This window comes from Polypterus senegalus, chromosome 6, assembly GCF_016835505.1.
Source record: "Polypterus senegalus isolate Bchr_013 chromosome 6, ASM1683550v1, whole genome shotgun sequence".
Taxonomy (NCBI): domain Eukaryota; kingdom Metazoa; phylum Chordata; class Cladistia; order Polypteriformes; family Polypteridae; genus Polypterus; species Polypterus senegalus.
Window position 1 is genome coordinate 73,273,747 of NC_053159.1, and position 24,844 is coordinate 73,298,590.

Consider the following 24,844-nt stretch of genomic DNA (forward strand, 5'->3'; position numbering starts at 1 on the left):
AAGTTACATATCAAAATGCTCGGCTGCTCATTGGCTGTAAGTTTTGAGTGTCAGTCACAGTGTCCAATCAAACTGGTAGATTCTACCAGAGTTCAGAGCTATACGTCATCCTGCTAGCTTTCTCTGACACTGGTTGGCTATACAAGGTGCCAGTCAACCCCAGACCCATCGTAATTGGCCAACTTAGGTGTCTTTCGGAAGCTAACACTTCCGTGTTTCATGCGGTAGCATGGTTATCGCCGAAGGAAAAAAATTACGTCTAATATGAGCAATATAAGTGAAAAAAAATTACGTAGGTGGTCTCAAGTTATGAAACGTTTTCTGGAGTTTTTGTCCCTTTGAGAATATATCGTGTGTTTTGGACCTAAATCGTTTTACTGGATTATATTCACTGGAGCCTTACGGACACAATGGGATCAATACTGCTCAGAAATATTGATGTTTGACTTGCAGGGGGTCTTCAAAGGTAGGCACAGTCAACTCTTAAAAGTATGTACTCTGTAAAAAAGGCTTTAGTGTCAGTGCTGTGGTTGTTGTGTGTCAAAATGGTTTATATCATCGGAAAGACGAGACTTTGAAGTTTCATTTGATGGGTAGGGTGTCGAGATGCATGGCAGATGGGCATGCACACATTACTGTAACGTTTTTAAAACGCTGTTATGTCCCGGGACCGGCACGTGTGCGCGTTAATTACAGTATGCATTTTACACACTGTCCATGAGTGATTTTGACCTTTTCTCCCAGATAGTTTTGCTCATGGTTGTACAGGAAAGTGGCATGGCACTTGTGTACCACAATTTTCAGATAATATTATTAATTTTCAATGGGACTAAGATCTGGGTGTTAAAATATTCTGGTAGTTTTCCTTGAGCCATTTCATGATTTCTTTGGCCTTATGTTTGTGATCATTTTCTTGCTAAAAATGATCTTGCACCCAGACTTCAGTAGTTAGAACACTGAAACATGACTTTTCACAATATGCGCATATATTTTTCACCATTCATTCAACCCCACAACATAATACAACTGCCATCACCATACTTTACTGCAGGTATGGTGTTTTTTAGGTGTTAGGTGTGGGCAGTGTTTGATTTCCACCACACATCTCTTTGACCTTTAGCCAGGAAGGTCTATTTTGGTGTCTCCTCAGCAGAAAATCGTTTCCACATTGCAGCTTGGTCTCTCTGTTTTTAACACTCTCCAGGCATCGTACACTTGCCACCCTACCACACATGACAATGTGTAGCTCTTGATATAATTTACTGAAGCACGTTCATTGCAGTCTCAGCCATTGAAATCTGTTAATGTCTTTGGCTTCTTTCATAATTCTCTTTCTTGAATGTGTAGAGAATTTGGCAAATTACCTGAGATATATCTGGGTGGTTCTTCACAGCTTACACTTCCAGAAAATCGAACTGACAGTGTTGATTGTAGTTGTACCTTGATGCCCTGAACTACCATTTTGATATAATTTGTGCAGACTCTTTCTAATGGTAGACAAGAGTTACCTGTAGGTCCTGTGATGAAATTGTGGGTTTCTTAGAGATGTCTCATCTTGTGGTTGCTGTCAGGCTGAACTGACTGACAATTATTGGATATCTAAGATATAAATAGGTCAGCTGTCCAACAATCAGTGTATAATTGGCACCTCCCAACACTTTGCTATTGATGGATGTAGAAAAAGTAAATGACAAATTTCATGTAGTGAGTTGTTTTATAAAAACTTATGTAATTTTATATCACCAAAAAATAACACTAATAGCTCAGCTTCCTTTCTTAGTCTTTGCCTTATTGGTTAAGTCCCAAAATGCTTACGTGTGTGTATATATATATAATATATAATATATCATGGTGTTAAGTCTTCAGAAATATTTTTTTTCTTCTTATGAAAGTATGTTTATTTTTACAGTGGGTGATAGGCATCATACCACCTTCTAATTTTAATGAGAGGGGATTACCTCTAAAATTATTAGAAAAGGATGGTACTTTCAGAATGATGCCTTGTAGAACACTAACTGTTCTGAAGCAAGTTCAGTATTTCATGTGAACTGTAAACATTGCTGTTGATCCTTGTGGGCGATCAAAGGTAACAGGAGTTTTGAGTGAAATGAGGTGTGGCTAGTTTGACCCCACACATTTTTCCAGCTCTTGTGTGCAGTTAATATTGCTTTGCTTTTAAAATTGTTTTCAAGAGCATCCTAGAGACATTTTGCTTGTAACAGAAAATAAATACAGAACTAATAGGACCAGTATCAGTAGCTGATACCAGCTGATGAGATGGCTATAGAAGGATTTTTTCCTTTCCCCTCACTACATGACATTTGTGCCCTGCTTTTCTGTTTCCTCATTATTTATTTAATGTTGTTTATTGTGTAAACTAAACATATAAATATTAATTTATGAATCCTTGTCAGGGTGTCTTACTGTTTTCATTTAACAGATATATTTATACTTACTATATTCCTTCAAGGGCGGCACGGTGGCGCAGTGGGTAGCGCTGCTGCCTCGCAGTTAGGAGACCCGGGTTTGCTTCCCGGGTCCTCCCTGCGTGGAGTTTGCATGTTCTCCCCGTGTCTGCGTGGGTTTCCTCCGGGTGCTCCGGTTTCCTCCCACAATCCAAAGGCATGCCAGTTAGGTGGATTGGCGTTTCTAAATTGGCCCTAGTGTGTGCTTGGTGCGTGGGTGTGTTTGTGTGTGTCCTGCGGTGGGTTGGCACCCTGCCCAGGATTGGCTCCTGCCTTGTGCCCTGTGTTGGCTGGGATTGGCTCCAGCAGACCCCCGTGACCCTGTGTTTGGATTCAGCGGGTTAGGAAATGGATGGATGGATGGATGGATATTCCTTCAATTATAAGAACTATTTTTCAAGAGTGGTTTCAGAATAATTTAGACAAAATATTTTTCTGCATGTAACATAGCTGACTTTCATGAAGTAATTTATTTATTGTAATGTGAAGCTTATCTTCATAATCTAAACTGCCTTAAAGGTCAATAATAATTGAAGTGATCGATTGGCTAAGTGACAATGAGTGATGTTATTGTGCCCTGGGTGCCTGGGAATTGTTTGGTTGGTGTTACTGAGACAGAACAGGAAGGCAGCTTTATATTGTTTCCTATAGAGGCTACTTTTTTTCATTAAAGGAACCTTTACAGCATATTAGCTAACACTAAACTTATTAGCTTGCAGAGGTTTGAAAATGATTGATAGCTTAACTCTGTCATCCTCAGTTTTACGGTTACTTAGATTTTGAAAGGGTTTTTCTTCATTTTCTGCAGCAGTAACTTGACAACATTAAAAGATGGCCATAACATAAAGTAAAGAAGAAATAAAAGAAGTTGTATCATGATCTTTCATATAAACAGAAACACAGACCTCTCTGGCTACCATAATAAACACTCCTGCTTACATTGCTGCTACAAAGTTAGTAGCTACTACTTTGCTCATAACATATAGAGAATTAGGATGATTTATATCCTTCCCTTAAAAACAATAAAATGGTAAAGGAGGGAAACTGAAAAGGGAATAAAGATATTTTAAGTTAATTAGAATAAAGAGAACTTTTATACAGCTAACTCTAATTACATCTTTAAAAACTGAATTACCACTACCTTATCTTAGTACCTTACTAGATTTAATAATTAAATACACTGCTTGAAATTACAGAAATCATATACAATCTAAAAGTTAACATATTTAAGATATTCATAGTACTTTGGTTTACTATATTTAACTTTGTGCCAAGACAGTAACTTGTAGAGCTTGTCTTATCTAAAAATGTATTTTTTTCATTGTTTCTTGTGTTTGTGTGTGTGTGTGCACCTTTGTAACTTGACATGTATGTTCCATTTCCTTATTGTAGAATATTAGGTAACACCTATACCAAAAGTGTATAAATAACTTGATACATTATGTTTGCCTATGAATAATGTTTTGCTTCATCTCAGTGTGCACCTATTAATTAGAATCAATCAGTAAGTCAAGTACAGTAGAAATAGAAAGGAAATGTAATTATTGATTCATCCATCCATCCATTATCCAACCTGTTATGTCCTGACTACAGGGACACAGGGGTCTGCTGGAGCCAATCCCAGCCAACACAGGGCGCAAGGCAGGAACAAACCTCGGGCAGGACGCCAGCCCAGCATAGAAATATTGATTCAGCAGTCATGTTTTCATGATTGTGGCAGTATGTTAGCTTTAGAATTTTTTAAAATGAAAATACTGTACTACTGAAGATTTGGAAGAATAGGCTAATTAAAAATTAACCAGCTCTTACATGTTTGCCACACACTCTTGTTTGTTTGTTTGTTTGTTCATAACTTTTCATAGTAACCATAATCATTATTCTCTATTTATTAGTAGTACTTTAACAACTCAGTTTGTTGATGATCTTCACCTGTGTAGGAAATCAGTGGGTCATCTGTTCTCAGTTAATTTATGGGGATGAATACTTAGCTCTCTCACTAAGTTCCAGCATCATGGTAAAGATTTTTTTCACAAATCAAACTAATATGAAGACAAAAAAGCATTCAAAAGAAGTTAGGAAGTATAAATCGGCACAGATCTCTTGAAGGGTACAATACCAAAGGCACTGAACATAACTTGGAGCTGAATGCATCCCATCATATGGAAGAGAGAAAAATTAGAAAAACTATATGCCAATTCTCCAAACTTAGTCACTGAACAAGAATGGCACTTGTCAAAGAGGCTACTATGATGCCAGTTGCCAAGTTGTAAAGGTCAGTAAGTTTAATTGATGATTATGTTTCTGGCTCAAACAATCTTTTAAACTTTGCACAAAAAGAGCCTTTATTTTGCAATGACAAACAAGAAAAAAATAATCAATTAATAAAAGTCTGGAAAGAATTTCCAAAACATCACTTTATAAATACAGCAGAAGTGTGGCAGAAGGTCTTGTGGTCTAATTAAGTCAAAGTAGAACTTTTTTGTTTGAACAATAAGTGATATTTGTGTTATAAATCTAACAATTCACACCAGTTATGTAACAGTATCACCACTTTAAAATGCAGATTATTTGATATATAAACATAAACATTCCTCCACCTCCAGTCGCATCTTCTTTGGCTTCCCTCTGGGCCTCCTCCTATCTACCTCCTTTTTGGTGCATCTCTTCACCCAATCATACTTCTTCATGCCTTCTTCTCCAAATGCCCAAACCACCTTAAGTCTGTTTCACCTTAACACAAGAACTATCACCTGCACATCAAATCTTACTTTTAACTCAGCATTTGTCTTCCTGTCACTCCGTGACAATTAACATAATGCTGTACAACTGATCATTCTTGCCTCCATTCCTTACAGTTTTGCTTCATATTTTCATCAACCATATCTCACTCCCTAAACTACACTATTCTTCACAAAGCTTTCATACACCTTACTTGTTAATGAGAGAAACTTCTTTAGAAGTCAGAATGTCAGGCAGGTCCTGCAGTTTCTTCCATGGGCTTCTCATGTATCACTGTTGTGCCTGCACTTCTGTCTGCACTCAACTTGTCACCTAAGTAGCAGAACATCACCATTTTTTCACAACAGCTCCATTGTCAATATCTGAATTACTAAATCAGCAATGTACCCCACTCTCGCACACTTTCCACAGACTCACAAAAGGCCACACTCCTGTATATTGACCTTCACACCACTATATCTTTTATGCAGCTACTTCCAACTGACCATACATAGGATAGAGTTTCTCTTAACATCTTTACCATACACACCTCATTACCATGCGCATATCTGTTCCATGCCTCCTGTCCCTATGCATCGAACTATCAGCTTTTTCAGTTTACATTCAAGCCGTTTTGCTTCACAGTTCGCTTTTAGCTTCAGCATCTTTTTCTTTAATTCCACTTCAGTTTACACTGTCATCACCTCAGACACATTTCATCCAGACTTTCACAATGCCCACGTAACCCCTCATGGCACCCTGTCAAATGCCTTCTCCAGGTCAAGAAACGCATAATGCACAGTTGTGATCAACATTATTGGCCTCCTTATGTTTTAGTTATGTTGTATACATATATTTTGAGAAATAATTGGAATTAGACCAACTTTATACCATTATATTTTAATAGTATGTTGAAATATATACAACAAAAAGATACATATGAACAACTTTGATGTAGTAATTTATGGCAAAAACATAAAATATGACCTAAACATGATTTTTGTCACTCTTATAAAGAATTTAAATCAGGAAATGACTGCAATCCTAAGTAAAATTAGGCTTTTCTGTGATCAATTGTAAGTGCTCACATGAGTTAAATTAGCCAGTAAGTGGTGCCTTTAATGTTTAAAAAAGCTACATTTGCTCCTTGTTTGACAATTTTGAAGCCAAGAGAGCAGCCTGAGCCTGTCAGAAAAGCTTTTATCACTAAGCATCAGATTGCAGAAGAGTACAAAGCAATCTCCAAAGACCTTGGGATTCCTGTGTCTGTAGCTTGCAATGTAATTTAGAAGTTTTGTGCTCATGATGGAACTGCCTCAGGACATGATGGGAAGAAGAAAAATAATCTGAGAAGTCTTTGAAGGTTAATGTGAACTTTTAAGAAAAAACCATGTGCAAAATCCAAAGAGCTCATGGCTGACCAGGAGCAATCTGTTGGGGTTGTTTTAGCCCACACCATAAGCCACATGACAAACAAAGAAGGACTTTATAGGCCAAGGAAGACTCCACTGCTCAAAGATGAACATAGAAAGGCTTGCCTGATCTTTACCTAATCCGACTTTGAGAAACCACAGTCCTTATGGGAAAATGTTTCATGAACAGATGAAACCAAAATTGAGCTCTTTGGCAATTCAGACCAGTGACACATTGTGATGGTGTGGATCAGCTCCTTGCTCCCTCTTGTCTTTTGGGACCCTTCTGAACCCGATAATGTAACCAGATCAGCAATGCTGCTAAGGACCAAACACACATGAAGCAAGGGGATGGTACAAAAGTGAATCAGTGCTTTTATTAAAAATCAAGTCTAAAACAAGTGTTCAAAAAGTGCAGTACTAATAAATAATAAAAAAAAATCCATAAAAAGATGTATCTGTGGAGGTTAAAATCTGAAGAAATAAATCTCTTAAAAACAAGGTTAAAATCAGCAGGCAGGAAACTGTTTTTACTAAAAAGCTCAGTGCCTTCTTTCTCACTGGTGGGCCCTCTGCTTATCCCATACGTGCCTTGTGTCAGAAGAGTCACCCTAAGACATGTTTAACTAACCTTCCGCAGGTTCGGGTCCCTGCCGTCCCATGGCTACGGCCTGGCTCCCCCTCTTGACCTAGGCTTGGGACCCCAACAGCAATTGCACAAACATTGGAGTTCTCCTCCCAAGCCTCCTTGACTCCTGCTGTCTTCCCGGTCTTCCACGGCAAGTCACTCCTCTTGGTGCACATCGCTCTGGCTCCCCGAGTTGGTTAGCCAGAGTGATCACTCCTTCAGCCTCCCCTGGGCTTCAGCCTCTCATGCTGCTCAAGGGGCTCTCCTTCCCAGCTGCCTGCATTCCCTCCCTCGAGCCTGCTCCCTTCTGCTTGCTTGCACCGGCTTCTTCCACCTCCTGCCCTCTCTCTTTCTTTCTCCATTTAACCTCCATCTTTTATTCATTCTTGATTCCTTTTAAAATGGAGACCTGTCACAGCTGGGCAATCAGCAGCTCCCAGCGTCAGTTAAGCCTTGTTTACACGGGCGTTAAAATCGAGTGTTTTTTTTGCGTTCGTGGCGTCCGGTGAGCGCGGATCAAGCGGCGAGTGTTTTCTACACGTAGGAGTCAATGAGAGTGTTCACACGGGCTTTGGTGATGTGCGTTTGTCCGGCAGCGCGTTTATACGGATTCAAAAAAACGTTGCATGCAGCTTTTTCTTGGCGTTCAAAACCCAACGAACGCAAGTAAACCGCTTCTAGTTCGTTTTCTGCGCGTTTATTTTACACTTCGGAGGACCGGATATATCCCATATATCGCATTTCTTCATAAAGCACAAAAAAACTTCCTTTAACCCGACGTTGTGCAGTCAGAGGATAAACCCAGTAGCGGCGGCGATTTTTTCTCTCCCTACGTCGCCGTATTACGAGTATTTTTAAAACAAGAAGATTAATATCTAACATAGCAAAATGGTCCATATTGAAAAGAAGGCACCTCAAATAAAACGACAAGGGCTTTCATATCCAGTTCCCGACACTGCCTCCACAGGTTAACACACAAACTACAATTTGGGCTGCAGGCTGGTGTTAGACAGAGACAAACGAACGCCGGTGTAGAAGTCAATCGATCGCCACCACAAAATGCAACATAAACGTCTAGGACGTTCAGAGCAAGTTCGTTTATCCAAAAACTTAACGCCCGTGTGAACAAGGCCTTAGGGTCACGGATGATCCTACACCTGTGCACTAAGTGCAGGGCCGTCAGCTCCAGTATCGCACCCGGGAACCATTCGCAACACCTACCATGCCCCAACTGCCCCTCCACCCAAATCCAACCCCAAAAAAAAAATGGCAAACAGTCGCGGACTTCACTTTATGACATACATTTATAAGGGAGTAAATTAAGCTTATAAGAAAAAATTACCATGAGAAGATAGAACAGTGACAAGAAAATTTGCTACAACACTGGTAGCAAGAGAGAATAAGCTTTCAGAATCTTCAGGTATAAATGACTATTAGGAAGTGATCCACTCTGACTGGATGAAATCAACAGAAAACGTTTTCATATAACTGTATAACACATTCATTTGCCTTTTTCTCTTCCACCTTCTAACATTTTTTTCAGACACAAGTGCACCTACCACATTATTTATGTCAGTTCTTCCCTTTTAGAAAGTCACAGTTATTATGTGGTCTTCCTTACTATATATCACCTTTATCTCCTCTACCACCAGACCAGCCATCCCACAGTGGATTAAGTCTGAGACACCATGGCTTGAAACCCACCTATGCTTTGTAACTTTCATCTTTGTATGTAATCATCATGAGGGAATTGGAGCAGACATTTTAAAGACAGAATCCTTTGCCGAGTCCAGCTTCTTTTAGTGACCTTTTACAGCACACAAGATGATTGTGACTGTATTCTAATCCAAGGTCACATGGTAATTGAATAATAAAGAAATTGCATGTAAAGATATCTAATTATTGTTGAACTATTTGTCATGAAGCTACATTTATTTAATTGATTATTGAAATATGATTAGTTTCTAAGTTACAATTTTCTTTCTTTTACAGACTCTTCTAGAAACCACTAACAATCTCTTAAATCATGATCTTCATTGGTCTTTATCCAACCTTCGGGCTGCTGTGTGCAGAGGATTAAGCCCCCGCCTAGATCATTGCAGCATTTGTCTCCAACAATACAAGAAACGACAGGAGCTAGATGAGGAGATCATAGTTTTCAGGTTAGTGACAGCAAACCAACTTCTTTCCTTTTGGGACTGCCAGTGTTCTGAAATAACTGTACTTCATCACAGTACAGAAATGGCACTCGTTAAACCATGAGGACTGATTTAGATCATTTATGTTAGGTTGAATGCCCAGTGGGGGCTGGGTGGTCCCGTGGCCTCGGAACCCCTGCATATTTTGTTATTTTTCTCCATCCTTCTTGAGTTTTTTTGTTTTGTTTTTTCTGTCCTCCTGGCCATTGGACCTTTCTTTGTTATAGTATTGCCTAGTCTTATTTTTATATTTTTTTTATAAACGTTTCTTTCTTCATCTTGTAAAGCACTTTGAGCTGCATTATTTGTATGAAAACATGCTATATAAATAAATGTTGCTGTTGTTCATTTAATTCAGTATTTGCCAGATTTTGTATAACATTTCTATATGAAGAATATGTTGTTTATAAGATGCTGAGCAGAGTAATTATGACAAGTAAATGTGAAATGATTTGATATTTTGATTTTATGATATTATATAATAAATGTTTTGACTTGTTCTACATTTACATATCCATAGATTACATTTTATGTAACTGTTGGCTGCTTTTGTGTGTGATACACATGTTTAGATTAACACCTCATAATAAAGTAACTATAATTCTGTGCTACAAGACACACCTGCACCTTGCACCTATGCAGAGGCAAATCTGGAAAATGTTTGGGTTTTGTATTCACACCATTTTCTAGGTAGTGTGGTCAGCATTGCAACTTTTAGGAGATGTGGATCTTCATGTAGTCCTGCTCATAAGTTATACTTTCAAGCTACAACCCTCATTGTATTCAGATCTAAAACGTTTCTTTATATATTCTGTACTTTAAAGTTAATTGTCTTCAGTTTCATTTGCTACAAATTTGTCTAGGTTTACTGGTAATGATTTAGCTCTCTGCACTTCCACCTAGTTTGGTATCAAGTGCAAACCTAAGCAACTTATTTATGCTCTTACTAAGATCATATATATATATATATATATATATTTATACAGTATATATGTATATTTATATATATATATATATATATATATATATATATATATATATATATATATATTTAAAACAGCAGTAGCAACAGCAATAAATCCAGAGGAGCACCACGTTTAACATCATATAATTCAAAAGTAGTACCTCAATAACCACTTGCTCCTTGTGTTTAAACCAATTTTCTACTCATTTGCACACTGTGCCTTGAAATTTTTTATAATGAATCCATATCAAAAACCACCTGAAAATCCAGACAAAAATAATACCATGTTCACCTCTCTGATCGTGTACAGTACTTAGCTTCATTCCTCATGTTGTTCTAACATAGACTACATTGGTAGTTAGGAAACACTTTTTTTACTTAAAACGCTGCTCTCATTGCTGTTACTCAATTCACAATGTAGGTTCCCTTTAAGTGCCACCCTGTGATCTGTCCTGCAAAGCACAGGTGATGTTACATGTCTATCATACCTACAGATATGACATCTGACTGTGTTTTGATTATGGTGTCACATTCTCCTTGATTTTTATTATTGATCGATTAGCTTAATGGTCTTTTCCATACAGCCATTTCTCTGCCTCCACCTTATCATATGACTCATAAATTAGTCAAAAACAATGTTGATGGTTTCTTGCCTTGAGTTTCACAGCACAGACAAAAGACCTACATCTAGTTCCTGTAGCTTAAAGAAACACCAACTTTAATGATGTCAGCACTCTGTCACCTAAAGAAAAAAAATGAATCATCAACCAGAAATAAACTTGTCTTCTCTCTCACATAGCCACTGCTCGACATATAACATGCTGTCAACTAGTAATATTAGTACATTATACATAGATATGAATATACCAATTTAAATTTCTTGAGTCTGGTAGTAATTTTACCTTTTTTTAAAATAATAAAAAAAGTCTTTCTTTTCTCACTACTCAAAGTGCTCTCCACTCACAACCAAACAATATATACAGTATATATATATATATATATATATATATATATATATATATATATATAATTGTCAATACTGAAAACCTTTTCTTTTGTGCATTTTTTAAAAAACAAATACTGTACAGTATATATTATTTTAAACAAATGACACATTATTTATGAAGATGTTTTCTAAAATAATGTGAATTATTATAGCTACATTGTACAATATATTTGCTAAGTAAATATCAACCTGATGTTAATTGTGAGCCAAATCACTGATTTTAATGAAATTGCTTTCTTGTTATTTGTTCTAAAGAAGGGACAAACTAAGTTTAAGTGATGCTATATTCTTAAATTTATTGCCAATAAAACTTCTCTTCAACTCTACAACAAAAAGCTGGGTGGTGGTTATGAGATTCCCTGGGATCCTAATTCCTAGGGACGGACATACATACATACATACATACATACATACATGGTCCCAAGTGAAGTATAGATCATGTCAAAACAAGCAGGCATTTTTACATAACTGCAATAGTGATTGTATAGGTAAGGGAGGGTGAAAGATTGAGAGGAAAGCTGACATTTACTTCTGGTAATGATAATCCTGAAATGCTGGTACCATATTGTTTTAATATTTGGATTTTTGGTACTTTTTAAGTACTGGCATACCATGCATCCCTATGGGGGTAACCCAGCTCTTCAACTGGCACAAAACCCCATAATGTACCAGTTACTCCCCCTAAACCCCTTTCCCTACAGGAGTCAAACTTCAAAGGGGGAGCAATCACCATCCACCAACCACATTTCCGACTAAAACCACACCAGGGAGATGTACCCTGTTGCTCTTTATTTGCCACTAACCCACAAAGAGGTCCATCATTGACTCTCAGCACCCTTGCTGTTCTTCACTCTTGACATGCTATAAAAAGTTGAAAAAGTATTTCCTCATCAGAAATTGAAAGATAAACAGAAAGATTCAAATTATCTGCAGGTAAAATCCAGGCAATGAATATTGTGTGTAGTCAAAACTTTGTTCATCCTAAAGAATATAATCCCTCTGGGTCTACCTACACTGATGTAGTTTTTGGTTCTTTGCTTACATAAAAGTAACTAGTGGTAGTAGCATAAGATTTCCTGAAAGAGTAAATGGAACCCCTCAGGTGTGCCCGCACATTAGTTTGATCAGTACATTAGAATGAATGGTTTTTTATGTTGGGTATTTTACATGCATATCCAAACTGAAAGTAAGCAAGCCATGGAAAATGTTGGTGCTTGCTTTGACCTCAACTTGCCTACCCGCAGGCCCCAACCCTCTCAGAAGAGATGTCATGACAATCCTATTTAAAATATTGGTTATGCATTCTAAAGCTGTTAATGTTCTTTGGCAAAGCATATTTTTGGATTTGTTTTTTCAGACTGGCTTGCAAGATTTCAGAGACTGGCAAGTATTTTGTGGTATCTGTAGAATATGTGAAAAATTTTTGGTAAAAACTTTTAATTTATCAAACCTTGATAATAGTACTACTCAAGTTTGCAAGTGAAAAGTTGCAGAACCATCTTACTGGCATTTTATGCTACACCATATGTTCCTCTTAGTCAATGGGTATTTGTTTATATTAAATCCTGCTAAAAGCTGAAATAGCCAAACCCTCTACCTGGTCTGTTCAGCAGTAGTCTCTGCAATTAGTGGAAGTGTCGGGAGATTTTCTTGTGATTATTAATTTCAAGGTTTGTAGTGAAGAGAATTTTATCTTAATAAACTAGCAAAATACCCGCGCTTCGCAGCGGAGAAGTAGTATGTTAAAGAAGTTAAGAAAAAGAAAAGGAAACATTTTAAAAATAACGTAACATGATTCTCAATGTAATTGTTTTGTCACTGTTATAAGTGTTGCTGTCATGATGTATGTGTGTATATATATATATATATATATATATATATATATATATATATATATATATACAGTGGGATGCAAAAGTTTGGGCAACCTTGTTAATAGTCATTATTTTCCTGTATAAATCATTGGTTGTTAAGATACAAAATGTCAGTTAAATATATCATATAGGAGACACACACAATGATATTTGAGAAGTGAAATAAAGTTTATTGGATTTACAGAAAGTGTGCAATAATTGTTCAAACAAAATTTAGGCAGGTGCATAAATTTGGGCACCACAAAAAAGAAATGAAATCAATATTTAGTAGATCCACCTTTTGCAGAAATTACAGCCTCTATAAACGCTTCCTGTAGGTTCCAATGAGAGTCTGGATTGTGGTTGAAGGTATTTTGGACCATTCCTCTTTACAAAACATCTCTAGTTCATTCAGGTTTGATGGCTTCCGAGCATGGACAGCTCTCTTTAACTCACACCACAGATTTTCAATTATATTCAGGTCTGGGGACTGAGATGGCCATTCCAGAACGTTGTACTTGTTCCTCTGCATGAATGCCTTAGTGGATTTTGAGCAGTGTTTCGGGTCGTTGTCTTGTTGAAAGATCCAGCCCCGGCGCAGCTTCAGCTTTGTCACTGATTCCTGGACATTGGTCTCCAGAATCTGCTGATACTGAGTGGAATGCATGCGTCCCTCAACTTTGACAAGATTCCAGGTCCCTGCACTGGCCACACAGCCCCACAGCATGATGGAACCACCACCATATTTTACTGTAGGTAGCAGGTGTTTTTCTTGGAATGCTGTGTTCTTTTTCCTCCATGCATAACGTCCCTTGTTATGCCCAAATAATAACTCATAACTAATTTTAGTTTCATCAGTCCACAGCACCTTATTCCAAAATGAAGCTGGCTTGTCCAAATGTGGTTGAGCATACTTCAAGCAGCTCTGTTTGTGCTGTGGGCAGAGAAAAGGCTTCCTCTGCATCACTCTCACATACAGCATTCGTCGATTCTGTCTATCCGAAATCTTTCTTGGTCTGCCACTTTGAGCCTTAACTTGAACTGAGCCTGTGGTCTTCCATTTCCTCAATATGTTCCTAACTGTGGAAACAGACAGCTTAAATCTCTGGGACAGATTTCTGTATCCTTCCCCTAAACCATGATGGTGAACAATCTTTGTCTTCAGGTCATTTGAGAGTTGTTTTGTGACCCCCATGTTGAAATTCTTCAGAGAAAATTAAAGGAGGAGGGAAACTTACAATTGACCCCCTTAAATACTCTTTCTCGTTATAGGATTCACCTGTGTATGTAGGTCAGGGGTCACTGAGCTTACCAAGCCAATTTGAGTTACAATAATTAGTTCTAAAAGTTTTGGAATCAATAAAATGACAACAGTGCCAAAATTTATGCACCTGCCTGATTTTGTTTGAACAATTATTGCACACTTTCTGTAAATCCAATAAACTTTATTTCACTTCTCAAATGTCACTGTGTGTGTCTCCTATATGATATATTTAACTGACATTTTTTATCGTAACAACCAACGATTTATACAGGAAAATAATGACTATTAATAAAAAGGTTGCCCAAACTTTTGCATCCCACTGTATACACTCAAATTGGCAACCCACAGACCAGCAGAGTCAGAGTCAGAGTCAACCCACAGACCAGCACCAAAGACCTACAACATCATCTTGCAGTAGATGGAGTCACTGTGCATCGTTCAACCATTCGGCGCACTTTACACAAGGAGATGCTGTATGCGAGAGTAATGCAGAGGAAGCCTTTTCTCCTACCCACAGCACAAACAGAGCCGCTTGAGGTATGCTCAAGCACATTTGGACAAGCCAGCTTCATTTTGGAATAAGGTGCTGTGGACTGATGAAACTAAAATTGAGTTATTTGGGCATAAGAAGGGGCATTATTCATGGAGGAAAAAGAACACAGTCTTCCAAGAAAAACACCTGCTACCTACAGTAAAATATGGTGGTGGTTCCATCATGCTGTGGGGCTGTGTGGCCAGTGCAGGGACTGGGAATCTTGTCAAAGTTGAGGGACGCATGGATTCCACTCAGTATCAGTATATATATATATATATATATATATATATATATATATATATATATATATATATATATATATATATATATATATATATATATATACTAGCAAAATACCTAAACTCACAGCTGAGAAGTAGTGTGTTAAAGAAGTAATGAAAAAATAAAGGAAACATTCTGAAAATAACGTAACATGATTGTCAATGTAATTGATTTTGTCACTGTTATAAGTGTTGCTGTCATATATATATATATATATATATATATCTATATATATAAATATATATATATATACGCACACACATACTGTATATACATACACACACATTATATATCTATCTATCTATCTATACACACATACATTATAAATATATATATATATATATATATATATATATATATATATATATATATATATATATATATATATATATATATATATCTCAAAATAACCGCGCTTCACAGCGGCGAAGTACTGCCTTAAAAGTTTTATTAAGAAGAAAATTAAACCTTTTTAAACTGAGGGAAAATATACCAATAATTATTTGTTAAGGATCTCTTTGTATACCACATTGTGAGTTCGGCCCTCCGGTTGTAATATGACCAAGCTGTGCGCTAAGCTTACTCTTAAGCATGCAACATACAGTTGGCCATGTGAACAGTAATCTTGTTTCAAATCTCACAGCTTGGATTCCTGCTGTCATAATCGGTTTGAGTTTCATGGTTTGTTTCAATTACGACAGTATTTATAGGACTTGTGTTGAAGTGACATTCTGCATCTGTCAAGCGTTGTATACAACCAGTTTCATCGATAACTTCACATCCAGCTTTTGAGAGTTTAAACATTCATAAACATCAAAGTGTTCACTGCTGAAATCGTCACCTGTGAATCTAAGATGTTTAAGAGGCATTGGCAGTTGTCCAAAGGTGTAAAATATTTGACCATTTCGGTACACTTGAAAGCGACAACCGAACAATTCAGCGGCAGCCATCAACTCTCATGCAGAACCATAGGTGAAGGGCTTAAGCATTTCACTCTTATAGTGCTCCTGTGTACTATAATTATCTCCTGTACTGTCATCAGTCCACACCTTGAACCTGTCCCAGTCATTCAATACATAAGACCCAATGTTTCTCCAGATATCAAGAGTGAGCCTGATATGGCCGTGCAATATGTAACACAGAGAATGGAAAAGATAGGTGCCATCTCCGGGCATGGAAACCACTCGGTAAGTGACAGTTCTTTTATGGATGGTGATCACCTCGATAGACATGTTAATGGGGGTACGGTTGGAATGATAAAGGAAATGGGTACCTGAAGAATGTAAAGTAAGTCTAAAATACCTACACCATAACTATAATCGTAATAAATGAACAATAAAAAAGCAGAGAACCCGTGGATTAAATAAAAAGGCTGTAGTTATCAGCAGGGAGACGTGAATCCTGTGGCGAAGCAAGGAAGGGAATGAAGAGACTGGAGCGACCTACGGCATTATATAGGCAGGCAGCCAACAACGTGGAAGGCGTTGGGATGGGGGACCCAATGCTGCCTCACACGGTGACTGAGCTGCAGGCTATGGCCATATATATGTACGTAAGTAGGATTCAGTTAGCTTTGGGAACCCGCGTACCAAATTTCTTGAAGATGGGCCCATAAGTAACAAAGACTTTTGTAAAGTTCAATATGGCGGCTGACAGTGGCATCATACCAATGAAATAAGTACCAAATTTCAGCCTTCTACCTACATGGGAATTTGGAGAATTAGTCACGTTGGAAAGTTCAATATGGCGTCTGACAGTGGCGTCATACCACCGAAATAATACGTACATTGGTTTCGGTTAGCGCAGGGAAGCCGCCTACCAAATTTCGTGAAGACGGGGCCATAAATAAGAAAGTTCAACATGGCGGACGTTGTTGACCGTTATGCGTAGAATTTCGAAATGAAACCTGCTTAACTTTTGTAAGTAAGCTGTAAGGAATAAGCCTGCCAAATTTCAGCCTTCTACCTACACGGGAAGTTGGAGAATTAGTGATGAGTCAGTGAGTGAGTGAGTCATTGAGTCAGTCAGTCAGTGAGGGCTTTGCCTTTTATTAGTATAGATATATATCAAAATCCCCGCGCTTCGCAGCAGCGAAGTACTGCTTTTAAATTTTTATTAAGAAGAAAAGAAAACCTTTTTAAACTGAGGGAAAATATACCAATAACTATTTCTTAAGGATCTCTTTGTATACCACGTTGTCAGTTTAGCACTCCAGTTGTAATATGACCAAGTTGTGCGAGCTTACTCTTGAGAATGCAACGTATAGTTGTCCAGGAGAAAAGTAATCTTGCCTCAAATCAATGGCAACCTTTTGTAGGGTCTGTCCCTGAGACTTATTAATTGTCATCACGAAGCAGAGCCTTACTGGAAATTGGAGGCATTTGAACTGAAATGGGAGATCAGAGGGTATAACGGGGATACGAGGAATACATTCAGAGTGTGGAGAAACTCTAGAGACAGCGTGTGTATTAACTTGTGGATTTTTCTGTGAGTTTTTAGTGGCAGCGTGACGAAGTTGCTTCAGCAAGACAGCGTTCGCTGTGGAGCTCAGCTCTGAGCAAAATGAAGTGAATGAAATGAGGTGAATGGGAGGGGAGATGATGTTGTGACAACCCCACCCGCCTTAACTGTCAATCTCTCCACAAACACAGTCTCTCGGATTCTGATGTCCAAGGCTTTATTTAATGTTAGCTCAGACCCGGCACTTAAAAGTTTCTCTCGCACTTTTGCTGAGTTTGTGCCAAACATTATTCTATCCCTGACGATCTCAACTCTCCTTTCTATAAATCAGTAAAGGAGAGAGGACTAAACACTTAGGAAAAAGAACGGAGCTCAGCTCGGAGCGAAATGAAGTGAATTAAATGAGGTGAATGGGAGGGGAGATGATGACGTGACTCCCCCATCCGCCTTAACTGTCAGTCCCTCCACAAACACAGTCTCTCGGAATTTGCGTAAGTACAGTCCTTCACCAGCAATTTGAACTTAGTTACAAAGTGATCAAAACTCTCGTTTATACCCTTTGTCCTCTCATTAAACTTGTATCTTGTGAATATCGTATTAGTCGTGGGCATGACAAACGCTAGCGGCAGCCTGTCTATGAACTTAATTTAATCCGTTTACACCGTGCTCTGTTTCCGAAGTAGCTGCACTCATGAATATGCTTGTATGCGTCAGTCGCTTCATATTCTTTTCCTACATTCTCAATTGTGTAATGCGTTTTTTCTTCAGCTCTCTTTGGAGCTCTTCCTTGTTTTCTACGTACTGCGTTCACAGTCAGTTCACGTGATTACGTGGGAGGCATGATGATGCGAGACGCAACTCCGCCTCCCACGGCCATCAAGCTGCAGTCTATTACAGTATATGGATAAAAATAGGTTTCAGTTATGACCATTACGCGTAGAATTTCGAAATGAAACCTGTCCAACTTTTGTAAGTAAGCGGTTAGGAATGAGCCTGCCAAATTTCAGCCGTTCGACCTACACGGGAAGTTGGAGAATTAGTGATGAGTGAGTCAGTCAGCGAGTGAGTCAGTTACCAAGTGAGGGCTTTGCCTTTTATTAGTATAGATTCACTGACATAGAGTATATGAATTCCTTTAAAATAGCTGCTTTTGTGTTAATCCAGATTAGTAGAATCTCTGACACCTTTAGAAAACAATGCCCTCAAAAGCAAGGCAATATAGAATGGTATAACATTGTGAAATATAAAAAAAATCCAGCCAAGCAGTAAGGAGTAGAGAGGCTAAATAAAACAATGTAAGAGGTATAGCAAGGTCTCTATCTGATCAGTTACTATGAGGTCAACCGTGCAGTTTCACTTTCATTTATGGACTTAATATTTTCTACTGTAGATTTCATTTAACAAGCAGGGATGCAATCTTGTGAATCAGTCAAGAGCTGGAAATCACTCCAAACATCATTTGTACTAAAACAAAATGAGGTCAAGAAGCTACATCTCAAACACAATAGTAGGAAACAAGCAGAACTGACAGTTTTTTTAATGTTGAAAGGAAGCAATTTGCGGCGGCACGGTGGCGCAGTGGTAGCGCTGATGCCTCGCAGTTAGGAGACCCAGGTTCGCTTGCCAGGTCCTCCCTGCGTGGAGTTTGCATGTTCTCCCCGTGTCTGCGTGGGTTTCCTCCGGGCACTCCGGTTTCCTCCCACAATCCAAAGACATGCAGGTTAGGTGGATTGGCGATTCTAAATTGGCCCTAGTGTGTGCTTGGTGTGTGGGTGTGTTTGTGTGTGTGTCCTGCGGTGGGTTGGCACCCTGCCCAGGATTGGTTCCTGCCTTGTGCCCTGTGTTGGCTGGGATTGGATCCGGCAGACCCCCGTGACCCTGTATTCGGATTCAGCGGGTTAGAAAATGGATGGATGGATGGATGGATGGAAGCACTTTGCTGATGTACTTTTTTATCAATATTTTTTACTATTACTAGGAATACATACTGATTAGTAATCACCTTTCTCATACTAGTACTTTGCTTAAGAGGTAATGTGGCTGTTGTGGACACATTCATTTTTTACTTATATTCTGTTTGTTTAACACTATCATAATAGATTAATATTATTGGGTATACTGCAAAAAGAAAAAGTGCTTTCAAAGCTCATAGCTCTAAGTATAGATATACCTCATGGTGTGTCATATCATCCCTCCTCTGTTTACTGTGTGTACTCCTATTCTACAAAGATGTCCTGGTATATACAATCTTCATCTTTTGAACCTGCAGACTTCTTATATTAAGTTTTAATTTTGCTAAAATGAATTAAGATGAAATACAAAAGAAGTAATTTGCAAGAGGAATTTCAATGACCTATAAGGCAATTTAGCTACAGGGTCAATTTATATTGAGAGCATCCTCCTTTATACAATCTGTTTTGTGCACCTGTTTCAGTCCATTTACAGCGTAATGGTAATGGAGACTACATTATCAAAGCTATTTTCAGTCAGTTTACAACTTAATGGTAAAACAAATGCACACTGCATCAAAGCTGTTGAGCAGTGTGATCAATCACCTGGACAGCTTGCTAATCACATGTGCATAATATCACATGTTCTGGAGTGCCACATGGGATTTCAACTTAAATATAAACCAAGGAACTGGTTATTGACTTTTCCTGCACCAATGAACTTCTATGTCTGGTCATTATTCGAGGAGTGGAAATAGAGGTGGTCTACTCCTACAAGTACTTGGGGGTGCACAACAGGCCGAACTGGTCTTGGAACACAGAGGATCTATAAAAGAAAGGGTAATGTAGGCTCTTTTTCCTTAGGAGGTTGTGTTCCTTTAATGTGGGAAATGACATCTTTCACATCTTCTATAACTCTGTGATGGCCAGTGTGATTTTCTATGCTGTGGTATGCTGGGCTGGTAAATTCACTTCATGAGTGCCCCAACAAATCAACAAGTTAATTAAACAGGCAAGATCAGGTGTAGAACACACTGTGGAGGTTGTGCACCACAACGTAACTCTGCTTAGCATCATAAATAAAATGGGACTTCCATCTGCAGCTATGGGATACGAAGGACGCTTAGGGATCTTTTATGACTACAGAGAGTCAGGACCTTGGTTTTATTTCTTATCCAAAGGATGGTGCCATTTTTACAGCACAGTGACCCCATCACTGCATTGGGATCTACATTCACACTACAGAGTAAGTGCCCCCTGCTGGCCTCACCAGCAGCAACCCAAGCTTTTCCTAGATGGTGTCCCATCTCTTCTAAAGTTTATGTGTATGGCTCCTAACCATGAAACATACTTGTATGTTCAAATTTGTCAAAGTTTACCTAATATTAGTGCTGCTGTATATTACACTACTAGTTAAAAATTGCAATATCCTAAATTATAGTTATTTTTTTATTTGTGCTGCATTTATCATTGAGTGGTTTGATGATATTTCAATTAAAAATATTAATAGAACTGGATTTTATTGCTTGTTCCTTCACAGAAGGAATGTGATTTTATCTTGTACATCACGTTTTCCTGCTAAGATGTATCTTATGGGTTTGTTGGTTACATATAGTAGTGGTGGGCTTAATCAGAGCTGGCATTGCAGGCTGGGTAAAGTGGGGTCAGGAAAGGCCAAAGTCTTAAAGGGGATAAAAAGGCACTATGCATGTGCATTAAATGATTAGGAATAAAATGCTACTATGTGCCATATTCTGTGTATTTCTAAATAGAAATGACTGCTCTGTGTTTTGTTTGATTTGCAGTTGTGGCCACCTGTATCATTGTCAGTGTCTGCGAAGTAAGGATTGCAATCTACAGGGTGAAAGGAGGTCTGGCTGGAGCTGCTATAAGTGTACTTCCAACATCAAAGGAAGTAAGCTCAGAGAGAGAGTTGCTGCAGATACAGACAAACATAAATTATCTTCTCTTGCACAGGTAAGTGTAGTGCAAAAAAAAATCAATCGGTATGTTTATCTACCTATCTATCGATCAATTTTAATATCGCAATGGAATCAGATAGAACAAGGTAAAGATTGGGATATCAACCAAGTGAATCCTGTTACAGTAAGTAAATAGAAACAAAAATTATTGAAAAGATGGTAACATAGACTTTGCAAGTCCATCATATTCACAATTGTGATTGGAGAGAGGTCGTGTCACAGTTGGAAGCTCCTGACTGAATGCAAATGAAGGAGTTTTACATCATCCAAGGATGTGACGTTAAAGTCAGAGGGTGATGGCTTCAATACCTGATCCAGACTACAAGCTAGGTAAGAGCTCTGAAGATGCGTCCTACTCATAGTTTGTGTCTGACACCATATATACCATATAAATTATATGTTGTGACCTATTGGTGGTATTTCACATCTCAAACTCCAGACACAACTATTTAGTCCAGCAAAAAACTTTTTCTTGTTTATTATACCTTCTCCAGCTGACAAGTATTTCAAAAGGTGCTTGACAAACACATAAAGCCTGTGACCCAGCTCCTTCCTTGCTTCCTTCCTTCCTTTCTCCTCACCCCTAGGTAAGTGTTATCCTCCTCCACTCCCAACTCCAACTCACCTGTCTTAGGTGGAGAGTCACATAGCCAAGAAGAACTCCCATATTACAAGAAGGGAACACCAACAATCCATTAATATATATGTACTTACACACATAAAGTAGACAGATATATTACCTTCATAAGGTCAGTCATTAATTTTCCAAACTCACCCATTACAAGTAGGATCATGGAGAAGCTGGCGTAAGCATCGGGTTCAGGGCAGGAACAGATTTCCTGCTTGTCACAGGTTGAACACTCACAAAAACATATACATACATCATGGGCAAATTTAGCATCCCCAGTCCACCTAACCAGTACCTCTTTGGACTGTGGAAGGAAACTGGAGCACCCAAAGGGAATCCACACAGACAAGGAGGGAACATGCAAATTCCATGCAAGAAACTTGCACGACTTGGTCTCCAGTCTCCGCCTTGCAAGACCGCAGCACTTCCACTGCCCAACTATGCCACCCAGGGTCAATCATAAAATATAGTTTAAAAAGGCGTGTATAATGAGTATTATAAGGGTTTGTGCTGTTTAAAACACTTTATACTTTGATGTAATTGTAGTCTATATTTCATCTTCCAGAAGAATAATCTTTCTTAGTGACAACAGTAGTCATCTTGGAAAATGCAACCTAATGACAGAGCAAAATTTAAACAAGTCAGTTTTGTCCCAGAGCAGTGTTCTACTGGGCTAGAGGAAGATTCAGTAGAATTCACTGTTCATCCTCAAGTACTAATTCTGCATTAGCTGTCCTGGGTACAGACCTGCTACCAAACTGGAGATTCTTTAAAGAAAACCCTATTCTTTCACATAGTAGTGAGCCAGTTTAAAAATCAGTAAAGCATCTTCTTAAATGGTTTTATTTTGCATAGAAAGCTAGAAAGTACAATACTGTAAATGTCAGGAAAGAAATTTAATTTGTTAGTGGAGTTTCTGGTGACCTCTGTCTTACCTGAAAGTAAGAGTCATGAGACTATGTTATCTAAAGGTACATTATTTGAGCCACTAGGGCTAACAGATGGCTGTTTCATGGACTCTTTAGCAGCTGTATATGAAGTAGAAAGTGGTAGCTATTTTTTTTATTTATTTATTTTTGTATATTTTAAACTCACTGGTCAAAATATTAGATACATGTTCTTGTTAATGTAAACACAGTGTTGCTCCAGGTAGTTACAATGTAAGTGTAAAGAGCATGAATTTATAAATCAAACCTGCTTTCTGCCTATGATATAGGCTTGCTGTGGTAGTATAATGGAGCTGAGAATATTTTCTTGGCACATTAGGCATCTTAATGCTAATTGGGTGTGATATGAATGGCTCTACTTACCCAGTTCATTCCTTTATGGCTTTGCACCTAGCTTTACTGTGTCTTTAGTTTTAAAATTATGATTTTATCCCCATAGAACAATAGGGGTAAAAGTAAGTAAGTAAACGTGTCTGTGTTTATGTTTGTGTGTATATAAATGTCCTGGCAAACCATTATATGCACCTATATAAACAAGATTAACAAGAAATTTAGTTATCTGAATAAAATTAGAAGCTCAATTAAAGGCAATAATTAGGTTTTACATAAGTGAATGGTTGAAATATAAGTTTAGAATTCGTTAAGATTTTCAATGTGCTAGAAGCAATTTTCTAAATTCAGTATGTTTTTCTCTTAAAAAATTAAAAGTGAGTTACAAATTCACGAATTACATTTAATGTAATGCTTAGCCAAACACCTTGATACTAAAAACATTTAACATTTTAATATTCTTACCAACACTGTTAGATAACTTCTACCTTTTTTAAACGATTTTGTAATGCCTTATTTTGTTTGCAATTATTAGGCAAGTGAGTATTGTGACCATATCATCATTTTTATGTGTATATTCCAATTCCAAGCTGTATAAACTTGAATGCTTATTGTATTTAAGCATGTCAGGTGATGTGTATTTGTGTAATGAGGGAAGGTGTGGCCTAAGGAGATCAATACCCTATATCAAGGTGTGCAGAATCATTAGGCAGTTAGTTTTCCTCGGACAAAATGGGCCAAAGAAGTGATTTAACTGACTCTGAAAAGTCAAAAATTGTACAAAGTCTTTCTGGGGATGTAGCACTCTTGAAATTGCTAAGATATTGGGGCATGATCACAGAACCATCAAACGTTTTGTTGCAAATAGTCAACAGGGTCGCAAGAAACGTGTTGAGAAAAAAGACGCAAATTAGCTGCCAAGGATTTGAGAATAATCAAATGTGAAGCTATCAGGAACCCATTATCCTCCAGTGCTGTCATATTCCAGAACTGCAACCTACCTGGAGTGCCCAGAAGTACAAGGTGTTCAGTACTCAAGGACATGGCCAAGGTAAGGAGGGCTGAAACCCGGCCACCACTGAACAAGAACATAAGTTGAAACGTCAAGACTGGGCCAAGAAATATCTGAAGACAGATTTTTTCCAAGGTTTTATGGACTGATGAGATGAGAGTGACTCTTGACGGACCAGATGGATGGGAACTTGGATCAGTAACGGGCACAG

The 24,844-nt window shown here is 38.1% G+C and overlaps 1 protein-coding gene across 1 annotated transcript in view; it reads left to right on the plus strand.

Annotated features, from left to right (window-relative positions):
* Window positions 1-24,844, plus strand: part of vps8 (VPS8 subunit of CORVET complex) — a 740,642-nt gene that overhangs the window by 522,428 nt on the left and 193,370 nt on the right. Inside the window, exons 44-45 of the mRNA XM_039755059.1 lie at window positions 9,216-9,385; window positions 21,540-21,711. Coding sequence (XP_039610993.1) covers window positions 9,216-9,385; window positions 21,540-21,711 — 342 coding nt within the window. The remainder of the gene's footprint in view (window positions 1-9,215; window positions 9,386-21,539; window positions 21,712-24,844) is intronic.